At 30.0% G+C, this 27,059-nt stretch overlaps 4 protein-coding genes across 4 annotated transcripts; all 4 read left to right on the top strand.

Annotated features, from left to right (window-relative positions):
• The first annotated feature begins 7,613 nt into the window (after positions 1 to 7,613).
• Positions 7,614 to 13,343, top strand: LOC101219883 (autophagy-related protein 101). Its single transcript, XM_004141882.3, has 7 exons — positions 7,614 to 7,837; positions 7,952 to 7,988; positions 11,068 to 11,153; positions 11,651 to 11,746; positions 11,826 to 11,991; positions 12,087 to 12,255; positions 12,841 to 13,343. The coding sequence occupies exons 1-7, from the start codon at positions 7,805 to 7,807 to the stop codon at positions 12,914 to 12,916; spliced, it is 663 nt and encodes a 220-aa protein (XP_004141930.1). The 5' UTR covers positions 7,614 to 7,804; the 3' UTR covers positions 12,917 to 13,343.
• Positions 13,344 to 16,106: 2,763 nt separating this feature from the next.
• LOC101220119 (methylesterase 10) lies at positions 16,107 to 17,643 on the top strand. Its single transcript, XM_004141883.3, has 3 exons — positions 16,107 to 16,529; positions 16,647 to 16,781; positions 17,047 to 17,643. The coding sequence occupies exons 1-3, from the start codon at positions 16,161 to 16,163 to the stop codon at positions 17,344 to 17,346; spliced, it is 804 nt and encodes a 267-aa protein (XP_004141931.1). The 5' UTR covers positions 16,107 to 16,160; the 3' UTR covers positions 17,347 to 17,643.
• Positions 17,644 to 19,574: 1,931 nt separating this feature from the next.
• LOC101220203 (salicylic acid-binding protein 2) lies at positions 19,575 to 21,797 on the top strand. Its single transcript, XM_004141967.3, has 3 exons — positions 19,575 to 20,182; positions 21,116 to 21,259; positions 21,361 to 21,797. Exons 1-3 carry the CDS (start codon positions 19,793 to 19,795, stop codon positions 21,640 to 21,642), a joined length of 816 nt encoding a protein of 271 aa, XP_004142015.1. The 5' UTR covers positions 19,575 to 19,792; the 3' UTR covers positions 21,643 to 21,797.
• A 2,689-nt stretch (positions 21,798 to 24,486) lies between these two features.
• Positions 24,487 to 26,816, top strand: LOC101220989 (salicylic acid-binding protein 2). The gene is made up of 3 exons (XM_004141887.3): positions 24,487 to 24,899; positions 25,920 to 26,057; positions 26,210 to 26,816. Exons 1-3 carry the CDS (start codon positions 24,537 to 24,539, stop codon positions 26,498 to 26,500), a joined length of 792 nt encoding a protein of 263 aa, XP_004141935.2. The 5' UTR covers positions 24,487 to 24,536; the 3' UTR covers positions 26,501 to 26,816.
• Positions 26,817 to 27,059: the final 243 nt, after the last annotated feature.

Genomic DNA, 27,059 nt, shown 5'->3' with positions numbered 1-27,059 from the left:
AGTTTGAATTTCCTCTTCCTTTCTTAACAAAAATATACTTTAAAAAAGAAATCAACATTGTTTCTTCCAGAGTTTTCTATACACAGTTTTATTTGTTCTATTGGATCATTATTTCTCCAGAGAAGATTTCTTCAATAATATTAATAATAATAAAAATAGATTTCTGTGCCCTTATACTTCAACATTTTATTTGAAAGATTGCCTAATCATATATTTTTGTTGACAAGTTTTTCTTATAATATTTTAATTTTTGTGTGTATGATGGATGAGAATTTATACGCTTATGTTTCTTCTTCACATTGTTACAATCATAAATGAGAATTTAGGCCTAGAAAAACAATATTAATATTGCACTTAATTAATTAGAAACCGTTTTTCTCCAACCCTCTTTAGCCTTTTTAACTTTCTACTAACTTCCTTCATCATACATATTTTTTGTATTATATAACATTTTCTTTGTTTCAGGGTACATGAAAATGCTATGAATATGTGAACATAACCAGTTGAAATATCAAATTGATTCACATCCACCAATCTCTGTTAGAAAAACTACTGGTTAACAACACACAGTAATTAGTAGTTTGAAGATAGAAGAAGGTAAAAGAAATGGAGGAATCTTGTGAAGTGGTGTGTGAGAGAGAGAGAGACCCCATAGATAGTCGAAATCAATCTTTCAATTGAAATAGCAAAGCAAATATTCGGTGTGTTTGGGAGTGGTTTGAAAAAAAAAATCACACATACAAACAAAGCAACACACATAACTCTTTCTTTCAATACACCAATATTGTTTTCTTTTTCCTTTCTTATTTTAGTCTTTTACGATTTGTAACCATTCTAATCTCTTGGGATTCTAATTCCCAAACCAACCCCCCCTCTCTTTTCCAACGTACCCTCTTTGATTTGACCTTTTTTCTACCTCTTCCTTTTCCCCCCATTTCAATTATAAAAGAAGAAAAAACTAATTGATTAATTATTATTTTTGTTATAATAATTATTTTGTTATTTTCCCAACATTCCCTTTCAATTTGCCTCCTTTGTCCTTTTGACCCTGCGTTTTCCATAATGTCAACAACACAAAAACCAAACCCAAATCCCCAAATTCTTCCTTTTCCTTTTTCTAATTTTTTTTTCCCCTTCTTCTTCTTCATTTCATTATTGTTTTCTTTCTTATATTTGTATTGCAATGGTACAAAGTTTTCATTTTTCAAACACACACTACTTTTACTGTCTTTTGTTTTTTTCCTTCTTCATTTCCCTCCAATTTAAACTATATCCTCTTATAACAAAACCCACCCTTCTGTCATTTTTAACCATGTATCCATATATATTATTGGATTAAAAGGCCCTACTCATTTCAATAATTTGTTCTATCCTATACTCGTAACATTTCAATAATTTGTTCTATGGTATATTTGTAACATTCATTGGTTTAAGCTAAATTTAATTCAACTTTACTTAATTAATATTTTCTCCACAAATTTGTACTGGATTCAATGAGTGAGAATATTAATTGAGTTGAAAATAAAATAGGGGACGATTTGTTGAAATTATGTTAACATATTAATAATTTTTTTATTTGGAGGGAGCGAGTATTTGGTTAGTTTCAAACATATTCTTAAAAAATAAATCACTAAAATATATATTACATTCTGTTCACTGGATTTTAGTTACCTATGACTTAAGCGGTAATCGCAATCATGAGAAATATTTACTAGTTTTTATTGAACTATAAATACCTATTTCTAATTAAACATGTTTACAACTTTTAAGTCTAATAATGATTTACCCTATCTCACAATATTTTACCACACATGTTATAATGTTATTATAGGTTAAAAATACTTATAGATTAGTTTGTTTGGGATTCATTTCATAAAAGTATATATTAAGGACATTTTTTTTTACATATGTTAACACTTTTATCCATACTACTGCAAAAGAACACCTATCTACAAAATTTGAACTAAACACCAAATGAGCAAACATAAACTACCAATATCACACATAGGACTTTCTCTAAACTCGTAACACAAACTGCTAAATCTAATTTAAAGAAGAAAAAAAAGAGTGAGTATTATAGAAAATGGGTGAAAATAGGATAGGGAAAGATTTAGAGGATATATCCAAACGTGACAAAAGCTGAGAAATGGACAGAATCGTCCTTGCACCCACCACACCCATAGCCATAGATAGATATCGATCTATCATGTCTTTGCCCTCTCTACACTAAACCCTTTTGCATGTGCCCTGCCCCCTTCTCCAATCTCTCTCTTTTTCTTTTTAAATTTATAATATTAAAATTCATACATGTATTATTCAAAAAATACAAAAAACAATACAATTAAGAAAAACTGAGTCAGAGAGAATGAGTTTTTCTCTGACACAAGAGAATTCTTACTGACAACCTAAGCAGCCCTACCATTCCCCAACGTGTCCCCCAAATAAATCTAATTTAATCCCCTTTGGATTTCTTCTCTCTTCATCTATTCTATATATATATATATACACACACATATTCCCTTTCTTTAATTTATATACTACTATTATTCAAAATCATTTTTCTCATCATTGTTATCATATTAAATATCTAATGATCAACTTTTTTTCTCTAAGCTAAGCCATGTATTGGGAATGCAACCACCCTCCCAGCTTGCCTAAGAAAGGATTTAAAATCATATCATAAATATTATGTTATCGTTACTGGTATTTTATATATACTTTTACTATTATTATTAATTGTTGGTGTATCATGTATGTGGTGAGATTTAATTATTTCTACAAGTGAATGACACCATGTCGTCACTGTACCTTTTATATGATTCAAAATAACCATCATTTGATTCATAATTGATTCCTCTTTCTTTTTTTTTCTTTTTTTTTCCCTTTACGTCTCGATTCACTCAACAAAGTGTTTATAATAAATATCAAAAGACAATACCACTATATTGTATTTTCAAAAGCAACATTGACCAAAAATTATCACAGGAAAAAAGTGCACCTTAAATTAATAGGTGAGTAATAGTACTTTGTTTTCTAGTTGTAGAGTTGCTGAGAATTGGAATAAAATTCCCCATGAGAAGAATACATTATCTTTAGGTACTACCTTTTGAGTCTATACTAATCTTCCTATAATTTATAGATTTTAAAATGTTATATGATTAATCCTTTAATTTGAGATTAAATTTATTATCTTTATTTCAAAATATCACAAATTTATATGAGTTTTATTTACATTTGATTTGTAGGTATTATATTGAGACTTACTGTTTATATTTTACAAATTACTCAAGACATTGATTTAGAAATTAGAATAAATTTAATCATTTTTATCACTATAATAAGATTAAAGTTAAAATTTAGGTTCATAATTCTTTTGAATTAATTAATAAAAATGAATGCTAATAAAAAGAAAGGGTAAGTTTTGAAAATGAAGACAAAAACTGAAAGGTGGAAAATAAAATTGAAATATTTTAAAATTTAGAATTGAAAATTAAAAAATGAAAGAAAAAAGGTTTTGAAAAATGATTGTGTAGGTAGGTAGTGAATTGGCGATTGAAGAGAGAGAGAGAGATAAATACAAATTTATGACATAATAATGAGAAGAAAACATTATCCCAAAGTGAGGAGTCAAATATTAGCATTGAAAACGTAAAGTAGAATTAATAATTTAATTTTGTTTTAGAAGTAGAATAATATATATTATATAGAGAGGCAGGCACCCAATCATATCAACAACAAAAGGAATCCAATCACAGTCCCCACCCTTCACATTGTCTTATTAACACTCACTCTACTCTACAAAGAAAATCCACTGCCCATTCACCTGACCCCATCCCACCCCTATTTCAAAATTATATATATTAATAATTCCCTTCAAAAGAACGATAAATTCCTATGTTAATTAATTACTTTTTTTTTTTAATTCTTCTTTTCAGTTTAATCATTACAATGTTGTTTCACATTCAAGCTAAATAGCTACCATTTTTCTTTTTTATTTCTTTCTTCTTCCATAATCACATTCTAACTTCCCTTCTCTCGGCTCTCTATTTTTAGAAGATTTCAAAATAAAAATAGTTTTAGTTCCGATTGTTAAATAAACATGTATATATTCGTATATATTCTATAGGTAAGTTAAATTGATCTTGTGTATAAGCAAATGTTTTTTTCTCAATCTTAAATGATCATTTTACCCAAAAAATATTAAATTAATAGGGAAAGACAATTTAACTATACCATTCAACAATGTTATACATATGTTTAATGATAAAATCAAAATGGATCCCTCCCACATTTTTAAGTCTAAAGTTTTGAATGTTATAAAAAGAAAACTAAAGTTTGAAAAATAAATATTCCCTTTTTTAAAAAAGAAAAGTATTATGTTCAAAATAAAATATTGAAAAGTATAAATAAGAAAATGAAATAATTATACATGAAAAAAAAGTCGATTTCAACCCTATATAAATTTCCTCTTTCCTTTCCACCTAAATTTTAGTGTTTGTGACAACCTTTTTCTTTTATACCTTGTCCACCTAAAACGAAATTCTTATAATAATTTTTTTCGAAGAATAAAAGAGATTAATATCCTATATTATCTACATTATAGTAAGCAATAGATCTTACAAATACAGGCAATTTAATTACTGGGTTGGGAACAAAAAATTTAAAGAACATATTTTTATTTAAAAATAATTTCCCATTTCCCATTATTTATTTACTTTTAGAAATTACTTTGAAAAAAAAAATGTGAGAATAATATTCATAGGGCATGACTAAAAAATGAGTGTACGGTACAATGGGTGTGGTGTGGCCCCCGTAATGAAGACACCCTCAAAACTCCATCAACTCAAGAGAACCCTACAGAAGGCGTCTCACACGCCAACTTTCAGAATGACCATACTTTGAAAATTAAAAGCATAGAGATGGGATAGGACACAATACAGTTAATTAAATATTCCCTATGCCTAACCTATCCCTATAAAACTATATGTAATGTGTGTGTATTAATATACTCCACCGTAGACGAACATAAGCCTCTCTGTGTTTGAGTGTGGGGAGATTTACAATATGGGAACTACTGTCCATCGTTTAAGAGATTGTGTGACGAAGTATTTGATAAGAGTGAATGGTGTTATAGACACAATTTCACTGCATTAAGTGGTAAATTTGTTGGATGTTTTTTTTCTTTTCATGATCTAAATCTGTCAAATAATGGTGGACCTCACAGTTTGCAGTTTATTGAATGGTTTTGATTGTGTCCCTATATGAACAAATGCATGGTCTAGGTCTCGCAACTACCCAATAGAGACCCATTAGAATGATTGACATTGACTTTGGGTCTTCTCATGTTTTTCATTCTAACTAATGTGTTGTGATGAGTTTGGCTAAGGTTGAAGGGTATGACTTTATTATTGAATAATTACTAAAAAGATTTCCAGCTTTGTTTGGAGGTTAATCAAAGTTTGTCAAAAGGCTTGATCATTAAGATTCAAGGGTATCTTGTGAACATGTCATTTGCTATTGTTACACCAAACTTGAACGAAGAGATTAGGGCATCGTCATGGTGCCTAAATGAGTAACATCGTGGTACTAAGCAAAATATACTTAGAGATGAGAATGATGCTATGTGTATGATGGTATGTACTATATTATTAGGGGTGTTGTTTGATTTGGTTCTTCAGAAAATAACACAATGAAGTACTCAAAGCTCATGTAATTTAAATTAAAGAATATGTGAACAAACATCCTAAAATCATTAAGCAACCTATAAAATGATGATAATTATTTATTGATGCAAGTTTTACTGAATTTTCAAAGAGAAAGTACACAAGTTTACATTCTGTGTGTACTTTTTTTCATTTTCAAAGAGAAAAAAAGTTCTAAAAAGCTCAACCAAAAGCCCTCTAAACTCCTCTTCAAGGAAGATTAAAAGTAACCGACTTTTTTCATTGAATTAAATATCAAAGTTTTATAATCACATTGAGTGATTTTGGAAGGATAAAAATTTGTTGACATGTCTAAAATCAATTATAAAATTGTGACGTTGGATAATGACAAGTAAGTGATTTTGAAATGTTAAAAAATATTACTATGAAACATTTTTTAATTGTTGAAAAACCACATTTAAAATGTATAATAATCAACTATTAAAATGGACATATAAATAGCACTTTTAACCCGTCAATTATTTCTAAAAACAAAGGTGTCTTAAATACACAATAACACCATTTATGTATTGGTTTATATATTTTTCTTGGGAGAGCTTAGGGCTGCACTGCATGTTATCTCCTATAAGATCTTTTAGTTAAATTATAAGTCATACGTATAAGAGTGTATCTAAATACTAATTAATTGACTAATTTTAGTAAAAATATATAATCTTTTTTAAGAATAGTATAAATATATAACCAAAAATATTTGAAAAACTCATGATAAATTTCAACATTGAAAAAAAAAACTTAAATTTAATTTTTCATTGATGTCAAAACTTCCATCAAGTTCATACCAAATATAATGTTTTTCTAATTCATGTGATGCACTTAGAAACATATTTTCATGACTTTTGAGATAAAAGTCTAATAAAAAGGAGAAAAATAAAAGGATTTGTAGTTGAATTTGTTTTAGTTATCAAAATTGGAACTATGAAGTAATATAATCGAAAGTTTAAAGAGTTGAATTTAGAAGATTCTTTCTCAAAGGTCCAGTGGGCTTCCCATTCATTTTGTAAACCCATAAACCCAATTGGAACACTTTAGTTTAGATTAGTTTAAGTTCTAAAAAATGATATATTAAAGCTTAGGCTATATGGGCAAAAACCTCATCAAATAAATAAACGTTTCGTTAATTAATGGATTGTTTTTTAAGTTCATCTTAAATAGTTCAAATTAATATGAACTAATATTTAATTATAAAATATAGGTGTTTACTTGTAATATTATATTGTATACATACATATATTATATGTTTTGGTTTTTCTCATACATTTCTATACATATTGAATGATATTCTAATCAATTACTTTTTAATCTTGAATATTTAATCCTTTTCGATTTTATACCAAGTTTAACTAATTTTTCCATATCTTAAATCAAATTTTTACACAAATTCTTAAATATTTTAATATATGTATGTTGATTTTAGTTAATCTAAGTTGCAAAGTCCAAAACTATAACTTTTTGAGTTTTTCGAACAATCTTGTCTACAATGTATGATGATCTCTCTGTATATATCTTTTAAACATGGGTTATTTGCATAATTTGTCAACTATTACTTTTAAAATATTCGAACAATCTGGTCTATAATGGATGAATTAGAAAATTGTAATAAAATATTGGTGGTGAATAAAGAAAAGATGTTTGTGGTAGTTTTATAAGACAGAACCTTAATAACAAGCTAACACCGTTGTTCCATGTATTTTCTTACGAATTCTTTTTTATAATATTTTATGACAAGCTAACACCGTTATTAAACGGGTAGAAATTATAATAAACCAAACTTTAGGCCTTAGGGGATTTTTAAAATGTAACCCCCAATAGAAAATAGAAATTGTGCATTGAACTCATTATTTATTTACATCCAAAATTTGGACTATTTTATTTTCGTATTAAACAAAACCAACGAATTTAATTGAGAAATAGTTGAGAAAATTATTATTAAAAAAACAAAATAAATTCCTTAGAAGAACAGTGTTTGTTACAAAACCTTCGCTTTGAATTCTGCCCAGAAACGATGACTTCCTCTAATTCAGAAAGTTAGGGTTTCATTTCGCGATCTAACACCCACCGGAACCTCACCATATCCAATTGCCATGAACTGCGAAGTATGCCAACTCAAAGAACTGGTATTCTCTTTTTTCTTTTTCTCTTCACGTAATTTTACATATGAATTCCAACTGTGTCCTTTTCTCCATCGCCGCCGCCGTGTTAATCGATTTATCCTGCCTTATTCTATGTAGCAAGTTGAGCAGTTCGAGATACGCGAAGTTCTACGCTGTAAGCTTATGCCTTTGGGCCTCTTGTTCCTTGTTTTTTTTTAATATATAAAAAAGTATTAGTTGAACAAATTATACTTCGAATATCGTCGGTTGAAAATCTGTATGATATTTTATTATGAAGTAGTTGCTGGCTGAAAATTAATCGTTCAGTCTGGCTATGGTCTTCTTTCTGTGTCATCTGATCTAGTTCAGGGTAGTCTTTCCAATGACTGCCATAGTTTTGGGAGATGTAGAGGTATTTTTATACAATTGTTCTATGATGTGAGAAAATATGCTTCAATTTTTCAGTCAACTGAGGGCCAGTTTAAAACACGCTTAGATGAGAGTGAGGAGAAAATGTTTAGGCTTTAGTTGATCATTTTTCTGCTTAAACTACTCAGGATATTCAGGAAAATCTGACAAGTATTTGAGGTCACTCTGTGGACTAACTAAACCAACAAACGTTTAAATTCTTAAAATCTACCCTACACCCCCATCCCCAACACAACAACTTCAGGGCAGAGAAGTAAGCATATGAAGAAGGTTGATGATAGAGTTTAATTAGTAAAATGGTCCAGAGTTTGCAAAAAACAGTTAAAAAGACTGCTCAAAAGGGGGAAAAAGAAAGAGCTCGGGCACCAAGTGGAAAGGGGTGAAGAAAAAGAAAGGAAATAGTTGTGATTTAGTAGGATCTTGATTCTTTCAAGAGTTGGGTTGGAACTGTTTAGTGTTTATAGTATCTTGGTTCAGTCTGGGCCTCGTTTTATTTTGAAATCTGTGTTAGATTAATAAAGTTTGGGTTTTGATTTGGTAGTTGATTTCCTATTTTGCAATTTCGTTGTTTAGTTTTGAGTTCGGCTCATTTTGGAAGTGGGGTAGTTCGATGTTTTTTCTTTTTTGGATTTTTTGGCTGTTTTCTGTATCTTTGAACTGGGGTTTGTACCTCTCTCACTTGATTGATGAAAAGTGTAGTTTCAAAAACTAGAAAATTGTTCAAATGGAGGAAGAATTCCAAAGAAAGAATGTCTTTCTTCTTGTTTGTTGGTTCAATATATTTTAGTGGTTTTCTTTTTTAAATGGGAAATGAAAAAAAAAAAAAACAGTTTTAAAAGAAAGAAGCTGTAAACAGATCACTTCAGTTGACATTAATGAGAGGATAGTTATATTTACATAAGAGGTTATAGCATCTGCATCAACAAATGTTAAGTAAAATTTCTCTCCGTGAGTTTCCTAGTCTCTAAATCTTGAAAAATACATGTTTCCTTTTCAACTAATATTTCCAACGGGGTGGTCTTCATGGTTAGGTACTTAGGCACATTGGAGAACTACACCCCAAAAATCAGCTATTGGGGTGGGAGAGCCAAGCCACTTAAGTACCACATTGGTTATCCCATTCTAACCAATGTGGGGTAAAGACATTCCATAACTACCTTGGTTTCTAACATATTAGTGAGAACCTTTATCTTTTTAAGGAGCTACAGAGGAGCTGTTGAAAGAATTGGTAAGTATGTTTAGGAAAACAACATGTCACACCATTTTAGTAAATGGGGTAAGTATATATTTTGATGGTTGACAATCCTTGTTCCTACGATAACAGTGTGAGACTAAATACCGAAGTTCTCTGCATAATTGACTTTGTGGCTTGTTACCATTGGCCAAAACTTTCTAACGGGCTTTTTATTCCCTCTGCCATCAGAATCTTCTCAGACTGATTGACCCATCATTTGTTTTTTGGTGGAGAACTCTTAGGGCCTGGGTTTTTTCTGAACTTCGGAAGTAATTTGTATAGCTAAGTTAGACCTCCAATCATATGATCTCGCAACTAAGCCTCGAGGTAAAATAAAGGACTATTTCTTCAACAGTCTGATCATCCTTGTAAGAACAAACAATTATTCTGTTGTGGTTTCTTGCAAGACCTTTACAAGTCATGACCATATGGTCAGTTTAGGTCACACTCACATCCATACGCTCCAATTTGGATGTGAAATATTGAATTGAAATTTGAATCCAACTGATGAACCGTTACCAGTATCATGTCTTTATTTTCAACGTATACTTGGTTCTAGTAAGCGTAATTTTTCCTTTGCTCCTTGGAAAGGAAAAAAAAAGTTGTAGAACGCTGCAAACTGGATCCACATTTTTCATAACCTACTATTTGAGTGAATACTGTCTGTGGAAGCAGACATGATAGCAGTTAAGATGATGATAACTGATCTTACTGCTCCCTATCCTCATAGTCTTGATGAATATTTCTTTATGCTTAAGCTTCTGCTAAAATGAATGGTGGGTGAAACTGGATGTTTTTCTCCAAGAATTTGCTTCTCACACATGGCCATTCATTGTTGTGTTGACATATTGTTTATTGGCTTCATATGAAAACTTCATTTTATCAAACTTCATGGGAGATTTATTTTGAAAATTTGTCAGTAGTGAATTTTGAAGTCGGAGAGTTTGATTATTCACAACTGAAGAATGGAGAATTCTCTTTATTTTTCCAATCGGGCTTCATGATTGTCAAGTTTTATCAATTTCTGTTATTAGGCTAGACATGTCCACTCAGAATTTCTCCCAGAGCAGTTTTGTGGTAGCTGTAATGTCATGTCGGTGTCCAGAAGAATTGTATAGAAATTCAGTAGCAGAGAGGGAGAAAAAAGTCTAATTCTATTACTGATGAAAATTTTTAGACAGATTGCAATGCAATGTGATTGCCTTCTGCCAGACTAGGTAATGACTAGCAAGAACTAAAAAGTCAACCAACTACGAAGTATGAACTCTGTTAGCCATACGATCATATATTTATAACCTTATGCAATCATACCTACATGGCTTGGGAAATTGGTTTCTAATAATAAATAAATAGTTCAGGATCGACAGGTTATTATGCCTGAAATACTCTGGATGTTTGGTATGCCTATGTTCTTTGGGTCATATGACATGGTTATATTGCCTCTTAGCACAACATTCTCCTCTGCAGTCAGCTATATTTACTGTTTGTTGACTTTTGAGTTTGGAGAAATCTTTTATTTATTTAATTTCATATGGAGAACGACTATTCAGTTTGTTTATAATATGATGACATTTGTTTGACACTACATCAGGTATACTACACACAATTGTATTTCATCGAGCTTTAGGTCTTGTTCGGCCCAGAGACATTGATTTGGAGCTTTTTGATATTACTTATGTAAGTCTTAACTCATTAATCGATTAGTTCATCTCAATTTTTTATTTTCTGTTGGGTTGTAAAATATGAAATTTGTGCCCACATCATGTTTTATATAGGCTCATACAACACTAAAGCTTGGTGCTTAAATCATATTAAGATTTTAGATTATTTATTTAACAGGTCAAAACAAAATCCCTGTTTCTTCCCTCAACTCCCATCACTGCTTTACCTTAATAAGATTTTGGCTTATTAATTTAGTGGGTTAAAACAGAATTCCTTTTTCTACTGGATGGATGCATATTGTATTTTTTATCGATAAGTTAATATAATGAAAATTTTCAACAATAAAGCTTGAGGCATTACACGAGGCTGAAACTACTGAAATCTTCTATGTGAAATAAAATTGAATCTCAGATTCTTCTGGTCATATCTCGCATGGATTGTCGGCTTCTTTTATTTTTATTTTTATTTTTATTCTTTTGGGGACTTCTACAATTCTATTTATTGCCGTATAGGTGCAATGTGGAGACATTGAAGTTGAGAAGAAGATCGATGAGAAGATTGAGCAGTTCATTAATTGGGTAGAGAAACACCCAAACAAGAAAAGCCAGGTTTTAAAATGTTGTATCTTATTGGACATTGTGCTGGTTATTTCTATCTTTAATAATTAATTTCCCGTTTTTGTTGCAGATATGTTTATCCTTTTATCAAGAGAAAAATAAACAAGCCTCTTGGTTCACTAACAAAATTGAACGCTTTTATTGGGAACAATGGTATATCAATTTGCATGTGGCCCAACACATAAAAATACATTCTGGCAAGACTCACCAACAGAAAATTCTAGTTGATCCTGGAGGTACTTTTAATTGTTGCATTTATCATTAGTACTTGTAGTAGTGTTCCGTTCTCTCAGGGACAAATAATTTATACCGACCTTCCCTTTCTGTGCAGAGAGTGGATTGGATGAGAGAAGCATCCGCAGGACGACGCTGGAAGCTTCTCTTCGCGAGGTGTTGTTTCAAGTAATAAAGTTTGTGAATGAAAAGAAGGATCATGTTCCTGCTATACCAAGTCCAGATTGTGGTGTCGTTATTTTCCCCTATGAAATAACAATTCCTAGGTGAGTTGAATGAATGAAATTATTGACATGACTTTTTTCATGATTTGCCCTCTGCTTTTATAATTTGTATCATATGCTTTTCCACTCTCCATGTATTTCCCTATTCTATTACTTGAGTTTGGTGAACCTTGTTAAATCCTTGTATATCTTAAAAGACAAACTTGATCTTGTAACTCACTGGGTGCTTTCATGTTTATTCAATGGGAATTACACGATAGTTATGAGAGATAAAATTGGAAAAGAGTATGTATGCCCTGAAATTTGTTCCTACTAACACGAGGCTTTATTTTTTATGAACCCAAGTCCAATAGTTTGTACTGATTGAAAAATCCACAAAACTGTTTGCCTGAGTGGGGTTAATGGTTTCTTCCTCTTTGGTAATACGACTTCATTGATGAGGATTATTGGACTTCACTAACTTCTTGGTTTTGGCTGCCAAAGAGTTGTGGACTAACCTTCATGTATTGCCTTTTGTCTTTGCATCTCATTTCTTTGTGATTAATTATATATTCTGATTAAGAGAACTCTAAAGCGCTCATGGACTATTATAAAGTGCATATTTAATGGTATGTTGGCAATGATCAGTTCATCAGATTCTGCATTTGGAATGGACATGATCAAGAGGATGTTGCAAACTGGACACCCCACTATGCTCAGCTGATTATCAGAATTATGGAGCCTATACCAAGAATCTACCACATCTTGTCTCTATAAAAGGTTCCATTTCTTTTTTATGATCTCTATGGCATATTTGGTGTCATATTTTAAAAGTGATTGAATATTAGCGGAGTCGAGGAAAATATCCTCTGATTTTCCCAACAAAATCCTCTATCCATATTAGTACCCTGTCTTCTTTTTCTCGTTCTTTTTACACTATCCATTGTGAATATTGACACTAATCAATGTATATACACATTCAATGTCCATATTGTTAGTTACTAACCTTAAGATTATGGAGCAAGTAGGGTTTGTAGTGGACGGATTTATTAAAAGGTCAGTGTCCCTCTCACATTCCTGGTTTTTGTATTTTAATATTAATTTGAAGTGTTAAATTACAATATATGTTAAACAATACATTATTATTACTATATTATACTTTTGGTAAAGTGGTTGTGCCCCTTTCAAAATCTCAAGGTTTTGGGTTTAAATTTCATCTACTAAAATTATTATTATTTTGTTAATAGTCACTAGCAATCATCATTGATGGGCGTATAGATCCTCACGACTTTTATAAGTTTGTGCCTATATCTAGTTTATGTATTATAATAAACATATAATCTCGTGTCAAATACATCTTTTAGGTAAGTAACAATTTTAGAAATAATTATTAAAGATATATATCAACATTTTAAAAAATTTGTAAATATAGCAAAATCTATTGGTGAGACTTTAACGAATCTGTTAGTAAACTAATTTGGCAGATTTTTCTATATTTGTAATATTTTTAAAATATTAGTATATATGTTAATATTTTGAATCTAAATGGTATATTTGAAATAATCTCTATATTTATTTATCATTGGGGTCATTTAATTCAAATACATTGATTTTGAGTAAGGCATGGGTGTTTTTAGAGGCATAAACATTAAAGTGATCTCTAATGGACATGATTAAGGGCATGCAAACACTCAATTTCAAGGGGTATTAGGGTTTTTGTTTTGTTGAGTGTAATAGATGAAACCCTTTAATAACTTTAGAGGTATTGATACAAATTTTTATTTTTTCGAAGAAAGGGTCTGTAACATAATTAAGTAGGGCGATGATAGTAGAATAGACAATAATTACTTTAAATAACTAGCTTGTGTTCATCATTATAGATAAACAAACAGTTATTAATGATTAAATTTGACTTTGTCCCCATTATTCGTAATTATTATTAAATGCGGTCTAGAAAGAAATGGTCGATATTAGCCACATTTTGTGGTGATTTACCCTTAAGAAAATGAAAAAGGAATCCCAATTTTGGACCAGTCTTATCATTTGCTTCTAAAAAGCAACGATCCTAATTTTGGACCAGTCTTGGGGTCCCCTGATTAAAAAAAAACAATTGATTTTGTAAAATTGATTTCTAAGTAATCAAATATTTCGTAAAAACAGTGATCAATTGTGGTGACTTAAACATGATGATTAGAGATTGACAGTAGTTGAAATGGTGATTAGAGGTTGTTAGTAGTTGAAATTGATGAAAGGGTAGGGTGAAGGTCTTGCGACTATTTTAAAAAATGATTAATTATTATTTTGGATAAAACTGATTTTAATGATTTTGACAATAGCAAAAATAATTTTAACCATGTAAAAGTCATCCATTTCTAAACACTCTTAATCAATTCTCAGTCTCTTTTCTTGTTAAAAAATTGAAGCTTGAATTATAGGAGTAAGGAACATGATTGGAAATGGTTTCAAAGTTGTCAAATTCATTGTGTTTATAATATAAAGTTAAATTAGTGTTTCCAAACTCATCAACGTTAAAATTAGTGTTTAGACATAGCATGTAAGTTAAAAGGAAATGGATATGGAGAAAACTCCCATTTTAACTTTTGTGAAAAACTTTCTTTCTTTATTTTTTTTCCTATAATGTTCTTTGACTTTAAATTAAAGTGCCTCTCATATTCATGCACATACCCACTTCCTAATTTCCTTTCCTTTTCCTTCCTTTATAAATTATCTTCCACTTCACATTTTTTTTTTATCAAACTTAAATTTAATTAAACAACTTAATTTAAATTGGGTTTCTTTTAGTTAAATTTAATACAACTCATATACTTTATGTTTATAATTAAAAGTAAATAGTTTTAATACTTTTCCTATTTTTGAAAATGTTCCATTTTATATTTTGGTTGCTATATTATGGAGCTATTTCGAGTCCAAAATCATGTTTTATTTTATTGTCTATATTATCAAAAGTTTAATTGGATGATTCTCTCAAATCTCACCTCAGATTTGCTCTTTCGTAATGAGCCCTTTAAAGCCCATATTTTTAATAAATTTTAAGAAGAATCTCTTTCTTTTGTCCAATAATAATTAAATAAAATAAAGGTAGAAAATGAAAGGAATGTATTTCTGAATTATACTCTTTTTTTTCTTTATCAACCTGACATGTTTCCCAAATTTTAAATTTGTTAAAAAAAAAAAATTGAAACAATATGAATTTGAACTTTAAACTTAATAACTTTATTATTTTAAATTTTAAATTTATCCTCATCTATTATAAAGAATTCTAATTTTATAGATCGAACAACTTTAAAATTTTGTAAATGAACCTATTTGAACTCTTGAATAAGATTGCATATATATGACAAATATTTATGTTTCAATTCTAATAATCTATTTCTATTAACATGTCATTTGAGGGCAATTTTCAAATATGATTCTAGTAAAGAGTGTACGTTGATTAAGTTAAAGTTTTTGAATTGTATTTTTTTTTATTTCACACCATATTCTTAAACTAGGTTTAGAGAGAAACAATAGTTATTACAATTACAAAAATTTAGGGTTTAGATTAATACAACACAATACATTGATGGTTTTAATTGATAGCAATTAGGATTGATGGATGAGAGAGAGAAAAGTAAAAGAAATTAAACTAATTCACACAGTGTGTACCAAATAAATAGATATGCCCAACTTCTGCATCTTCCAAATCTTCGACATGATGTGGGTTTTTATTGGATACTAATTTTCAAAAGTATATAATAGCAACAACGACCGAACGTAACATTTACATTGCCGCACCAAAATAGTTCCTAATTAGAACACACAACAATTAAATGTTAAAGCCGTCCATAAATAAAAAAAGAAAATTTCCCTTTCCAGTATAGACTTTCCAGTATAGTTGCCTTTAAATAGGTAACTCAACAACCATATCGCAATAGCATACAGTACTTCAGAGATAGAGAAAGCAAGCAATGAAGAATAATAATAATCTTCACTTTGTTTTGGTTCATGGGGCTGGCCATGGTGCCTGGTGTTGGTTCAAACTTCTCAGCCTTCTCCGCTCGGCCGGCCACCATGCTACTGCCATTGACCTTGCCAGCGCCGGTACCAACCCGAAAAAGTTGGACAACGTCGCATCTATAGAGGAGTATGTTGAGCCGTTGATGGAGTTGATTGAAGGTCTTCCTCTACAACAAAAAGTGGTTCTTGTTGGACATAGCTATGGTGGCTTTGCAATCTCTTTGGCTATGGAAAAATTCTCACATCGGATTCTTGTTTCTGTTTTTGTTACTGCTTATATGCCTCACTTCCTTTACTCTCCAGCTACTTTATTGCAAAAGGTAAAAATACAACACATGAATTATTTTTTAAAAAAATTCTTTGAAAAAAGAGCTTTGGTTTTTTAGTTTTTTTTTTTTTTTTTTTTAAATTTATGGTTATTTTGATTAAATTCACAGTTATTTAAGAGCCTTTCGGCGGAGACTTTGATGGATTGTGAATTTAAATTTGGCGATGATCCAGAAATGCCAACTTCTGTTGTTTATGGTCATAACTTTTTGAGACAAAAGTTATATACGAATTGTTCCCAGGAGGTGAGTTCTCACTAAACTTAAACTTTCTTCACTCGATGTTTTTTTTTCTTAATCATACGTGTTGTCTTGTTGTTAGGTAAGAGAATTAAATCTTTGACTTCTAGCTAGTTGGATATCAAAAAATTTAATCTTTTTGGTCTTTAGATTTAAAAAAAAACAAGAATGATTAAACCATGATTAGATAAGTTACCCTACATCTTTTCTTTTGAAGGTTTACAACTTTTAAGTTTAATTAATGTTTGATTCTTCTTTTATGATTATTTAGGATCTGGAGTTGGGAAAATTGCTGGTGAGGCCATTCAAGATGTTTTTTAAGGATTTATCTAAGGAATCCATTGTAACAGAAGCGAAATTTGGATCGGTTAATCGGGTTTTTGTGTTCTGTGAAGGAGATGACGTTATGGAGGGGAAATTCCAAAGGTTGATGATAGAAGAATTTCCACCAAAAGCTGTGAAATATATTTATGGAGGAGGCCATATGGTTATGCTCTCAAAACCCACACAACTTTATCAACATTTGGTTGAAGTTACTGAAAGTTTTAATTCAACAAATCAATGTAAATAATGACTTAAACTAGCTGCCCCTGAATTAATGTCCCTTTAATTACAACTTCCCTACCAATTAAAGATGGTCAAGCAATATATTTATCACAAAAAATTAATTTAAAAAAATTTCAATTGCTAAGCAAATATTTATAAATTAAAGTTGTTGTGTTGTACCTATTCGTAACCTCAGTAGTACCATTTCAAAGGAATATTATTTTTAAAAAGCTACTTTCTGAGTGGCTCTATATAAGTAATAATGTTGCACAATACTGTATTATCAAGATCTTTGCGAATGACAACCAACACTTTGGCACTATTGATGATGTTTCTTTGATCAATGACTATTATTTCCTTTAAATAATAAAAGTTGATGTACCATTAAAGAAACTTTTTATTTTATTTTATGTATTTATTTTTATTTATATATTTTAAGATAAATTAGACTGGAGGATGCGAACCAAACCTCTTACTCTTATTCTTATGTACATGCATCTGTGAACTAAGCTTTGATTATTCCATACAACTAAAAAGATTAAAAAAAAATTGAAAAAAATATAACAATAAGAAAGTAAAGTTAGAGTTTCACTACTCAAGCACAGCAAAGCAATAATAGTAGTTGAAGTGAAGACAAAACTGATATGAAGATAAGCACAATAATGGAGGTGATTGCCCAATGCCAGCCAATCCACTAAGAAAAAGAAATTACGTGAAAAAGGGAGTTCATATATTGTATTGATAAGTTTCCCCAAAAGACATACTAAAATATATATGCATGACGATATAAAATGAATTAAATTATAGGGAAATAACATGGAGCCTTTTCTTTTCTTTTCTTTTCTATTCTTATTTTGAAATTTGTGACTTTTGGCAATTTATTGGCCAGTTAATTTGTGTACATGAACTTTATTTTATTGAAAAGTTAATGAGTTTATGAAGATATTTTAATCACTGTTTTCTATTAAGATCCAACTAATTCAAAGTTTAGAGATTCACGCGATAATATCCAACTAATTTAGGTTAAACTTGATATTCTCCATATTTCTTTGTTTTTAAATTTGTTTAATGTCAATTTAATTTTCTTCTATTTTTTAAAAGTCTTAAACAATGTAAATTAAATAAACCAAAGAAATAAGTCAAAGGTAAAGGTGGTTAGTGTGCTTTGTGCACTTACAAAAACTTTGTGAGTGTCCAAGAATGCGCCTTGTGTGTATACAACTTTCATAATTGACATTTGACAAGACAAGCAAATCCATTGGATATTCATATAAAATCTAATAATCTTGCACTATATGATAAAGTCTAAATTACTAATTCTAACAAATAACGATAATGAGATTATATTTAAGTTCTCAACAATGAAGATTAAGTTCATACTCAATTAATTAAGTCATGTAAGGTTAATTATTATATTGGAAGCAATGTGAAAAGTATATTAGCTAAAAAGAAAAGAAATAGTTATTAAAGGAAATACATATCTTTGACACATTTGTAAAAGACCTTTAACCCACCAATATAGTTGATCGTACTCATTATATCATGTAAAAGTTCTTTTAGGTTAGTTGGGTATATATATTTGGGATGACGGTGACTTGGGAATAGTTGAGCATATATAGGCGCACTTGGATCTTCAATAATTGCCTACATCATCTCCTTCATTTATTTACCATTCAATTATTCATAAAGTTTACTAGTGGATTTGTATAATTTTGAAACATAAATAATCGACTCAATGTAAATTAAATATTTTTTTAAAAAATAGAATTAGTCCTGAGATCCATCACCTATAGGTCATCATCACATTTATGTTTACAATTACTTTAAAATATTGTTATTTCTGAACCATTATCGAAAAGTATTATTTATTGTAATTATTTTTCGAAAATGAGATTGTTTTTAAACAAAAGTAATCTTTTATTACGAAAACATTAACAATTTTATGTATTAAACTAAATTTTAATATTTAAAAGTTATAATACATCTTGTTGTTGAAATATTGAAAAGTTATAATACATAATAAACTAAATTTGGTTGTTGTTTAAAAGAATTTCAAATTATAATTGTGATCCAAATGAAAGAAAAGAAAAGAATTGATAGTTTAATTGTTAATTAAGGAAGAAAAATACCTAAACATTATTTTAAATCATCAAGATTGCCGATATGAATATATAATTCACGTTGACATTCACGATGAAAGTTATAATACATCCCTCCAAGTATTGCCATTTTTCAATTGTTATGGGGGAAATTAACTTAAATATTTATGATACAAGTACGAATGAAATTTAATGAAATAAACAAATGAGGAGGCAGATACCGAATTCCAATCCACTCCCCTACCACAACACTTTTAAAATTTAAATTAAAGAAAAACCACACCCTCTCTCGATCTCTTCATTGTTCTTCCCAAAACAAACTAAATACATTTATATACACACACACAAAACAAGATAGATTATCCAGTGGCCATGGCGGAGAAGGAAAAGAAGATCAAGAAACATTTCATATTGGTACATGGGGCGTGTCACGGAGCGTGGTGCTGGTACAAGCTCAAGCCACTTCTTGAGAGTGCCGGCCACCGGGTGACGGCGCTGGACATGGCAGCGTCAGGAATAGACAGGAGGGACGTTGAAGAAGTAAGGACGCTTTCGGAATACTCAAAACCACTGTTGGAAATGATGAATGGCGTTGTCGTTGGTGGCGGTGGCGGTGAAAAGGTGATATTGGTGGGTCATAGCCTGGGCGGACTAAGCGTGGCCCTGGCCATGGAGACCCACCCCGATAAGATTGCGGCCGCCGTGTTCTTGACCGCCTATGTCCCCGATACCCTACACCCACCGTCCTACGTTCTAGACATGGTAACTCTTTTCTTTTCTTTTCAATATTTTACTACTTTTTTAATTTTATTATTATCAACATTTTTAAACCAACGCAAATATAAACTTTTATCATTTTTTAGTGACATTTAGAATTTTTTAAAATATTATTATCTACATTAAAATTTTGAATCTATCATATCCTTGCCAAATCAATTTTAAATAAATTTAGATGGTACGTATTTTTATAGACAACATCAATCTAAACCAATAATTAATAAATTTTATTTTAAAAAACGATTTTACTATATACTTAACCGTTGTTAATTTCTAAAAGTATAGTCCAAGTGTATAACCATGATACTTTTACCTTTTATTTGATCCTTTTTAAAGAAGAGAAAAAGATGACGTGTTTTTTCTTTTTTCACACAAACCATCTTGTAAAATAAACCTAGCAATTAAAAAGCATTAACACTTTTAAATTTTATAAACTCTTAAATGTTTAATTTTGTATCAATAATTATAAATTAACGTTCCACTAGTAAAAAAATTTACACATCTTATTCTTTTTTTTACTTTTGAAGAAAGATACATGATTAGAAATTAGTGGATGCACGTATAAATATTTCAACTAGCTAGTTGAAATATCTTTTTGCTTTTTACTCTAATCATACTCCAACTTTGAATAAATTCATATTCCATAAAACAATAATACAATGACAACTGGAGAAGAGCTTACCAAAAATGTACAAAATGTTGTAAACAAAATATTGAAATTAGTTCATTAGATATAAAATGAAAAGTCATATATAAATTCAATTTTAAAAATTTTAAAAAATAATTAAATACAAAATTGAAAGGTATGAAAGATGTATGTACGAATTTTCAAATTGTAAGAATGAAATAGAGACAAAATTGATATTTAGAGAAGTAAGATGAAGGTAATTACATTTGTATTATAAACTGTAATGGCAGTACTCGGATAAAAACCAAACAGAAGAGTTGTTAGACGTGGAGTTTGGTTCTAATGGAATCACCACACAAACACAGCCTTTCTCTTCAATACTCTTCGGCCCCAAATTCTTATCTTCCTATCTCTATCACTTATCTCCGATTGAGGTGAGATCCTTAATTAACACTTTTTTTTTGTTTATATTATATTTATTTAATTAACTTTATTAAAAGGGGATTTTGTTTATGTACACACAAATTACTTAAAGGATTTAGAGCTTGCAAAGACATTGGTGAGACCAAGTTCGGTGTTTCAAGAGAATCTATCAAAAGCAAAGAAATTTTCAGAAGAGAAATTTGGAGAAGTGACCAAAGTTTATGTAATATGCAGTGAAGATAAGATACTTAAAAAGCAATTCCAAGAATGGATGATAAAAAACAGTGGGATTCATAATGTGATGGAGATTGAAGGAGCTGATCATATGCCTATGTTCTCTAAGACTCAACAACTTTCTCAATGCCTTCTCCATATAGCCAAAATATATGCTTAAATATACTGTAAGATATATATGTGTGTGTGTGTGTGACACACCCTCATCATCTTCTTCTTCTCGTCTTTTTTTTCCACCTACTACTGTGACAATTAGTAATACCTTAATATATTATAATTTGCTTGCATTGGACTCAAAATCCATGAAATCATCAACTACTTCTCAATTGGTAGCCTCGTTTCTTGAGAAATGATAGAAGTGCTAAAATGCTATTCAAATTAGAGTTAGTTTGTTTCCTATTTTTGTTTCTAATTTTTCGAATCTGTATTTTTCTAAAAATATTCTAAATTGCATTTTTAGCACTTGATTGTCGTTTGAGACATTTAACGAGATGATTGTAATATGTTCTTTCTTTTTGTTTCCTTAAAAAGTAAAAAACAAGAAGTAGGAAATAAAAAACATAAAACAATAACGTTATCAAATTGGTTCAACTCTACCATAATTGTCGTAAACATCCATTCGAAATAGCATTAGTTTTTGTTTATTTATTTATTTATGGATGATTATTACTTGCATTTGTTCAAACAAGTTTTAGGGTGAGTTAAATTATTGTGGATATTTAAAATTCTTAAGTAAATTTAGAAAATACAATTCAATATAAATTTAAATGTTAATTAAAAACCTTTCAATTCCAAAGACAGATTAATAGTTACTCTTAATTATAATAATCAATTAAAGAATGAGAAACCCGTAAGGTTGAAGACTTTGAAGTGTCACAAATCCACGTGATCCACAATTATGGTACAGGTCCTTAAATCTCTCAAGAAACCATTTTGTTTATTTATTTAATTTTTGAATTCAAACACTTTTTCTTGAAAGTTTTAGGACAAATCATAATCATCAAGAAAAAAAAAACCACATTAATAATTTAATACCATTGAAATGTGGCCTATTTTTCGGAAAAATGAATAAATTTCACATTAGAAAAATGGAATCCTTGATTTAAACATATTTTGTTTGGAAAGTACTGTAAAGTCAACATCTTCAAAAACCATACCAGCTAAATTTCAGCAAAAAAAAATTAGTTCTCTAAACACTTCCATTTAATAATTAAATAAATTAGCTAATTTGAACTTAGTGGCCAATCTAAATTAAACATGAAACTTTCTTTCTTTCCTTTTGTAGGATATTGGGTTCTTTATTACCTTTTTAAAAATGGATGGTTTGTGAATTATTCTATTGTTTGTTTCATCAAATGAGGAAAATGAAAAAGAAAGGAAAACACATTTTTTGTCCTTTAATTTCAGGCTTAAATTTGATTTGGTAAATAAATTTCAAAATACATTTAGGAGGTAATTTAGGGCTAAAGAGAGGAGTTAATAAGTTGGATATATTAGGTTAGAAATAGAAATAATTACAAATATAATAATTGTATCTTGTTCAAAAAAAATTATAATTTGATCAACATGATTCACATCATTTACCAATAAGTTTGCTTATTTTAAAAACGAAATATTCCAATTTCAAATTCTTAATACTCGCTTGATACATGAATTCATTTTACATACAACTAGCTATTTTACTTAAAATAGACAAAATGCAATTATTTGTATAATAAACAATCCTACAACACCCTTTAGTAGTCAACAGTCATATAGAATGTATAAAGTATTGAACGTGCACAAAAAATAAAGAGTGAAATTGGTCGTCATAGTTGGTTGAATGAAAGTGGTTGTTAAAACACAAGATTTGTCGTCGAAAAATGGATGTTGGCGTCGTTAATTAATCGTCGGAGTTGTTTTGCAAATGTAGTCATTGAAGTGATTCTTTAGACCTGGAATTGGTTGTGGAAGTTGTGATCAGAGTGATAGACATAGAGCCCCTGAATTGGTTGTCAAAGTTGTCATCTGAAAGCCCAAAGTTGGTCACTAAAGTTGGGCGTGTTAAAGCGGTAGTTGTTGGAGTTGGTTCTCACTTTCCAGAAAGTGACAGAAATACTTGTCGATGATGGTAATGAATGGAGCATTGAAAACGTTGAAAAATGAAAGATCGAATTGGAATGAATTGGTAAAATATATCAACTAACTCTACCAGCATTTAAAGCTGGTGGGCGAAGCAATGATTAAAGAAACCCATGTTCGGTCAGCCAAACACACCAAACATTTCACACAAACAAATTTTTTGTTGGCATGAATGGTTTTCAATTGATTTGATTGAACAATCAATACTCTACCATGACTAATTACCGTATTTAATTTAACTTGTGTTTGAAATAAATACAATTTCAAGTGGTTATTTTAAAAAAAGATATTTTTGACAAAATTGAAGTGTTCGAGAAATTATTTGAAATAGTTTTGATTAAAAAAAATTAAATAAAAAATAAAATTTATGAAAAACGTTTTTCCACTGGATCCAAATGAGATTAATTAGGTGTCACTAACTTAGGTTCCACGTAAATACGGAATAATAATGGAAGGTCCTACCAAAATGAATATGTCCATTTACAAAGTCTGACTTATTCAAAACACTCTAATGTGCTCAAATCCCTTTACAAAATGCATCGTCCGTATTCGAGTCCTTTCAGCCCTCAAATCCATTTCTCCATTCATCATTTACATACACATACACATATTCACAAACTCCCATAAATCATATAACACCCTCCTTAAACCTTAAAACAAACACATAAAATAATATTTAATTTCATTTAATCCTTTTAATTAATATTAATAATCCCTTTCAAAACAATAAATATTCATCTTTAGATTTGATGCCATTTCTATCTCTATCCAAAAGCACGTGTAGAGGGCCCATGCATTTACGTCTCTTCATAAAAATAAGTTGGACTGCAACTAACTATTGCCCTTACGATTAGGCGCAACCCGAAGACTTAAATAACGACCAACGAACCACTTTTCCCTTCAATACAAAGGTTGGTTTAAAATTTCCCTCTCATGGAGCAGCAGAAGCATTTTGTGCTCGTTCACGGAGCTTGCCATGGGGCTTGGTGTTGGTTCAAGATTAAACCACTTCTGGAGGCTGCTGGCCACCGCGTCACACTGCTTGACATGGCGGCCTCGGGCATCGACAAGAGGGTGATCCAGAACGTGCACTCCATGGAAGAGTATTCTGAGCCTTTGTTGAAGTACTTGGATGGTCTTCCTCCAAATGAAAAGGTGATATTGGTGGGTCATAGCCTTGGCGGTTTTAACTTAGCCGTGGCTATGGAGAAATACTCAAACAAGATAGCTGTTTCTGTTTTTTTGGCTGCCTTTGTCCCTGATACTCAACACAAACCTTCCTATGTCTTAACTCAGGTACCTTTATTTAATTTTATTTCCTTCCAAATTTTAAGTTTTGTATGACTAAACTCATGTTTTAATTAGTCTTCAATTTTTTATAACGTCTTTCAACTTTTAGTTTTCAATTTCAAAATCTGTTAGGAAACATATTAATCAGCTGTTAAGTTAATATTCAAACAAGATCAATTCATTTCAAGTAATTTAGACCACACATTTAGCATAATCTGATTACATTTTTTGTAGTATATGTTCTCACATATTTGCTAACCAGATTTTATATTTTAGAGACAAAAAAAGCTATGATTCTTTGAAGCTCTTCTAGATTATTGTATTAAATTTAGAAATGCATGAATTCTTAATCAATTCCAAATTCATAAATAGATTTTGAAAAGTAAAAAAATTGTATTGTTTTTAAAATTTATTTAGGAATTCAATTATTGCATTAAAGCTAAGGTGAAAACAAATGAAAGAACACAAAGTACAATTTTCAAAAACTAAAGTTGTTTTTATTCTTGAAAATTAAAGTTATAGGCAACCATTTCACATTCAAATTCATTATCTATTTTCTATTTAGTTAGGAATTCAATTATTGCATTAAAAATGAAAACAAATGAAAGAACACAAAGTACAATTTATTTTGATATCTGTTTTCTATTTAGTTAGGAATTCAATTATTGCATTAAAAATGAAAACAAATGAAAGAACACAAAGTACAATTTTAAAAAACTAAGGTTGTTTTTATTCTTGAAAATTAAAGTTATACACCATCCTTTCACCTTCAACTTCATTATTTTGTTATCTATTTTCTATGAATGTGGTATAAAATAGTTTTCTTTATGGTTTGAAAAACAAATAAAAAAATTGAAAAACTAAAAAAAAAACATAGTTTCTTAAAACTTAATTTTGTTTTCTAAATTTTGGTAAGTTCGAAGTCAACCATTATCGTAAGAAAATAAAATTTTAATTTAAAAAAAAAAAACAAAATAATTATCAAACTGATGTAAATGGTTAACTGTTGCCTGGGTGGAATGCAAGTACAATGAGAAAACACCGAAGGAAGCTTGGCTAGACACGAAGTTTGCTCCATATGGAACTGAAGCTCAGCCATCAACATCAATGTTTTTCGGACCAAATTTCTTAGCCAAAAAACTATACCAACTCTCCTCTCCTCAGGTCTTTCTCTTCTTTATTTATTTTACTCTCTTTTGTCTCTTTATAATATAATTAATTTTCAACACGTAACAATTAATAATGATAATAATATTAAATATAACATGTGTCAATATAATTTCATAACTATTAATTATTACTACTCAAATTAAAAGGAAATAGTTCTGGCCCTCACTCTACTGCGACCCAGTTCACTGTTCATCGAAGACTTATCAAATACAAGCAATTTTTCAGACCAAAAATATGGGTCCGTCAAAAAGGTATATGTAATTTGTACGGAAGACAAAGCCATCCCTATGAAATTTCAACAGTGGATGGCATGTAACGCTGGGATTGAACATGTCATGCAAATCAACGGCTCTGATCACATGCCTATGTTTTCCATGCCTTCTCAGCTTCTCCACTGCCTCCTTCACATTGCTCTCAACTACGCCCATCTTACCTAAGGCTAAGCTACCCTAATTAAATAAATTTTAGTTTTATCTTATCCAAAGATGGCGACTCTCTCTCTCTCTCTCTTTCTAGTACACCAAATTGAATCATTTAGAACTGTGGTTTATGATTTATACAATGAATTTCAATCCGTGGGTTTAATTTCTTAGCTTTTATTGTATGGTTAAGATTTTGTAATTTGGAGTTGTTGGGAGCTAAAATGTGCTTAAACAGTATTTTAGGACCTTAAGGGAGCAATGTACCCAAATAGAAGAAAAAAATGTTTCAGTCACTTTTAGAAAACTTTTGAAAAACCAAACATTTAAGCAACCTATCAAAGAAATGCAATACCGTCAATATATATAACCTTCTTCTTTACTGATGTATATACATATATATATGAATTTTCCTTTACTGCATAGATGTGTCAATAAAAGTGTCTAACAAATGGAAGTATTTGAACGCAAACTTTTGAAACCAACATGTTCTGTACCATCTAAAATTAACTTAGTTGATTGATGAAAGCAAATTTAATTGTATCATGTAACAATCTTATTAAATTGAATATTGACT

This window comes from Cucumis sativus, chromosome 6 (genome assembly GCF_000004075.3).
Source record: "Cucumis sativus cultivar 9930 chromosome 6, Cucumber_9930_V3, whole genome shotgun sequence".
Classification (NCBI taxonomy): domain Eukaryota; kingdom Viridiplantae; phylum Streptophyta; class Magnoliopsida; order Cucurbitales; family Cucurbitaceae; genus Cucumis; species Cucumis sativus.
The sequence above is the reverse complement of the archived record's forward strand: the minus strand, read 5'-3'. Positions and strand labels throughout refer to the sequence as shown.

Coding starts and splice junctions, on each gene's coding strand:
- LOC101219883 (XM_004141882.3), top strand. CDS start 7,805: ATGAACTGCGAAGTATGCCAACTCAAAGAACTG. Junction 11,747..11,825: donor ACCCAAACAAGAAAAGCCAG/GTTTTAAAATGT, acceptor TTTTTGTTGCAG/ATATGTTTATCCTTTTATCA. Junction 12,256..12,840: donor TATGAAATAACAATTCCTAG/GTGAGTTGAATG, acceptor GGCAATGATCAG/TTCATCAGATTCTGCATTTG.
- LOC101220119 (XM_004141883.3), top strand. CDS start 16,161: ATGAAGAATAATAATAATCTTCACTTTGTTTTGGTTCATGGGGCTGGC. Junction 16,530..16,646: donor CAGCTACTTTATTGCAAAAG/GTAAAAATACAA, acceptor TTAAATTCACAG/TTATTTAAGAGCCTTTCGGC. Junction 16,782..17,046: donor ATACGAATTGTTCCCAGGAG/GTGAGTTCTCAC, acceptor ATGATTATTTAG/GATCTGGAGTTGGGAAAATT.
- LOC101220203 (XM_004141967.3), top strand. CDS start 19,793: ATGGCGGAGAAGGAAAAGAAGATCAAGAAACATTTCATATTGGTACAT. Junction 20,183..21,115: donor CGTCCTACGTTCTAGACATG/GTAACTCTTTTC, acceptor CTGTAATGGCAG/TACTCGGATAAAAACCAAAC. Junction 21,260..21,360: donor ATCACTTATCTCCGATTGAG/GTGAGATCCTTA, acceptor AATTACTTAAAG/GATTTAGAGCTTGCAAAGAC.
- LOC101220989 (XM_004141887.3), top strand. CDS start 24,537: ATGGAGCAGCAGAAGCATTTTGTGCTCGTTCACGGAGCTTGCCATGGG. Junction 24,900..25,919: donor CTTCCTATGTCTTAACTCAG/GTACCTTTATTT, acceptor GTGGAATGCAAG/TACAATGAGAAAACACCGAA. Junction 26,058..26,209: donor ACCAACTCTCCTCTCCTCAG/GTCTTTCTCTTC, acceptor TCAAATTAAAAG/GAAATAGTTCTGGCCCTCAC.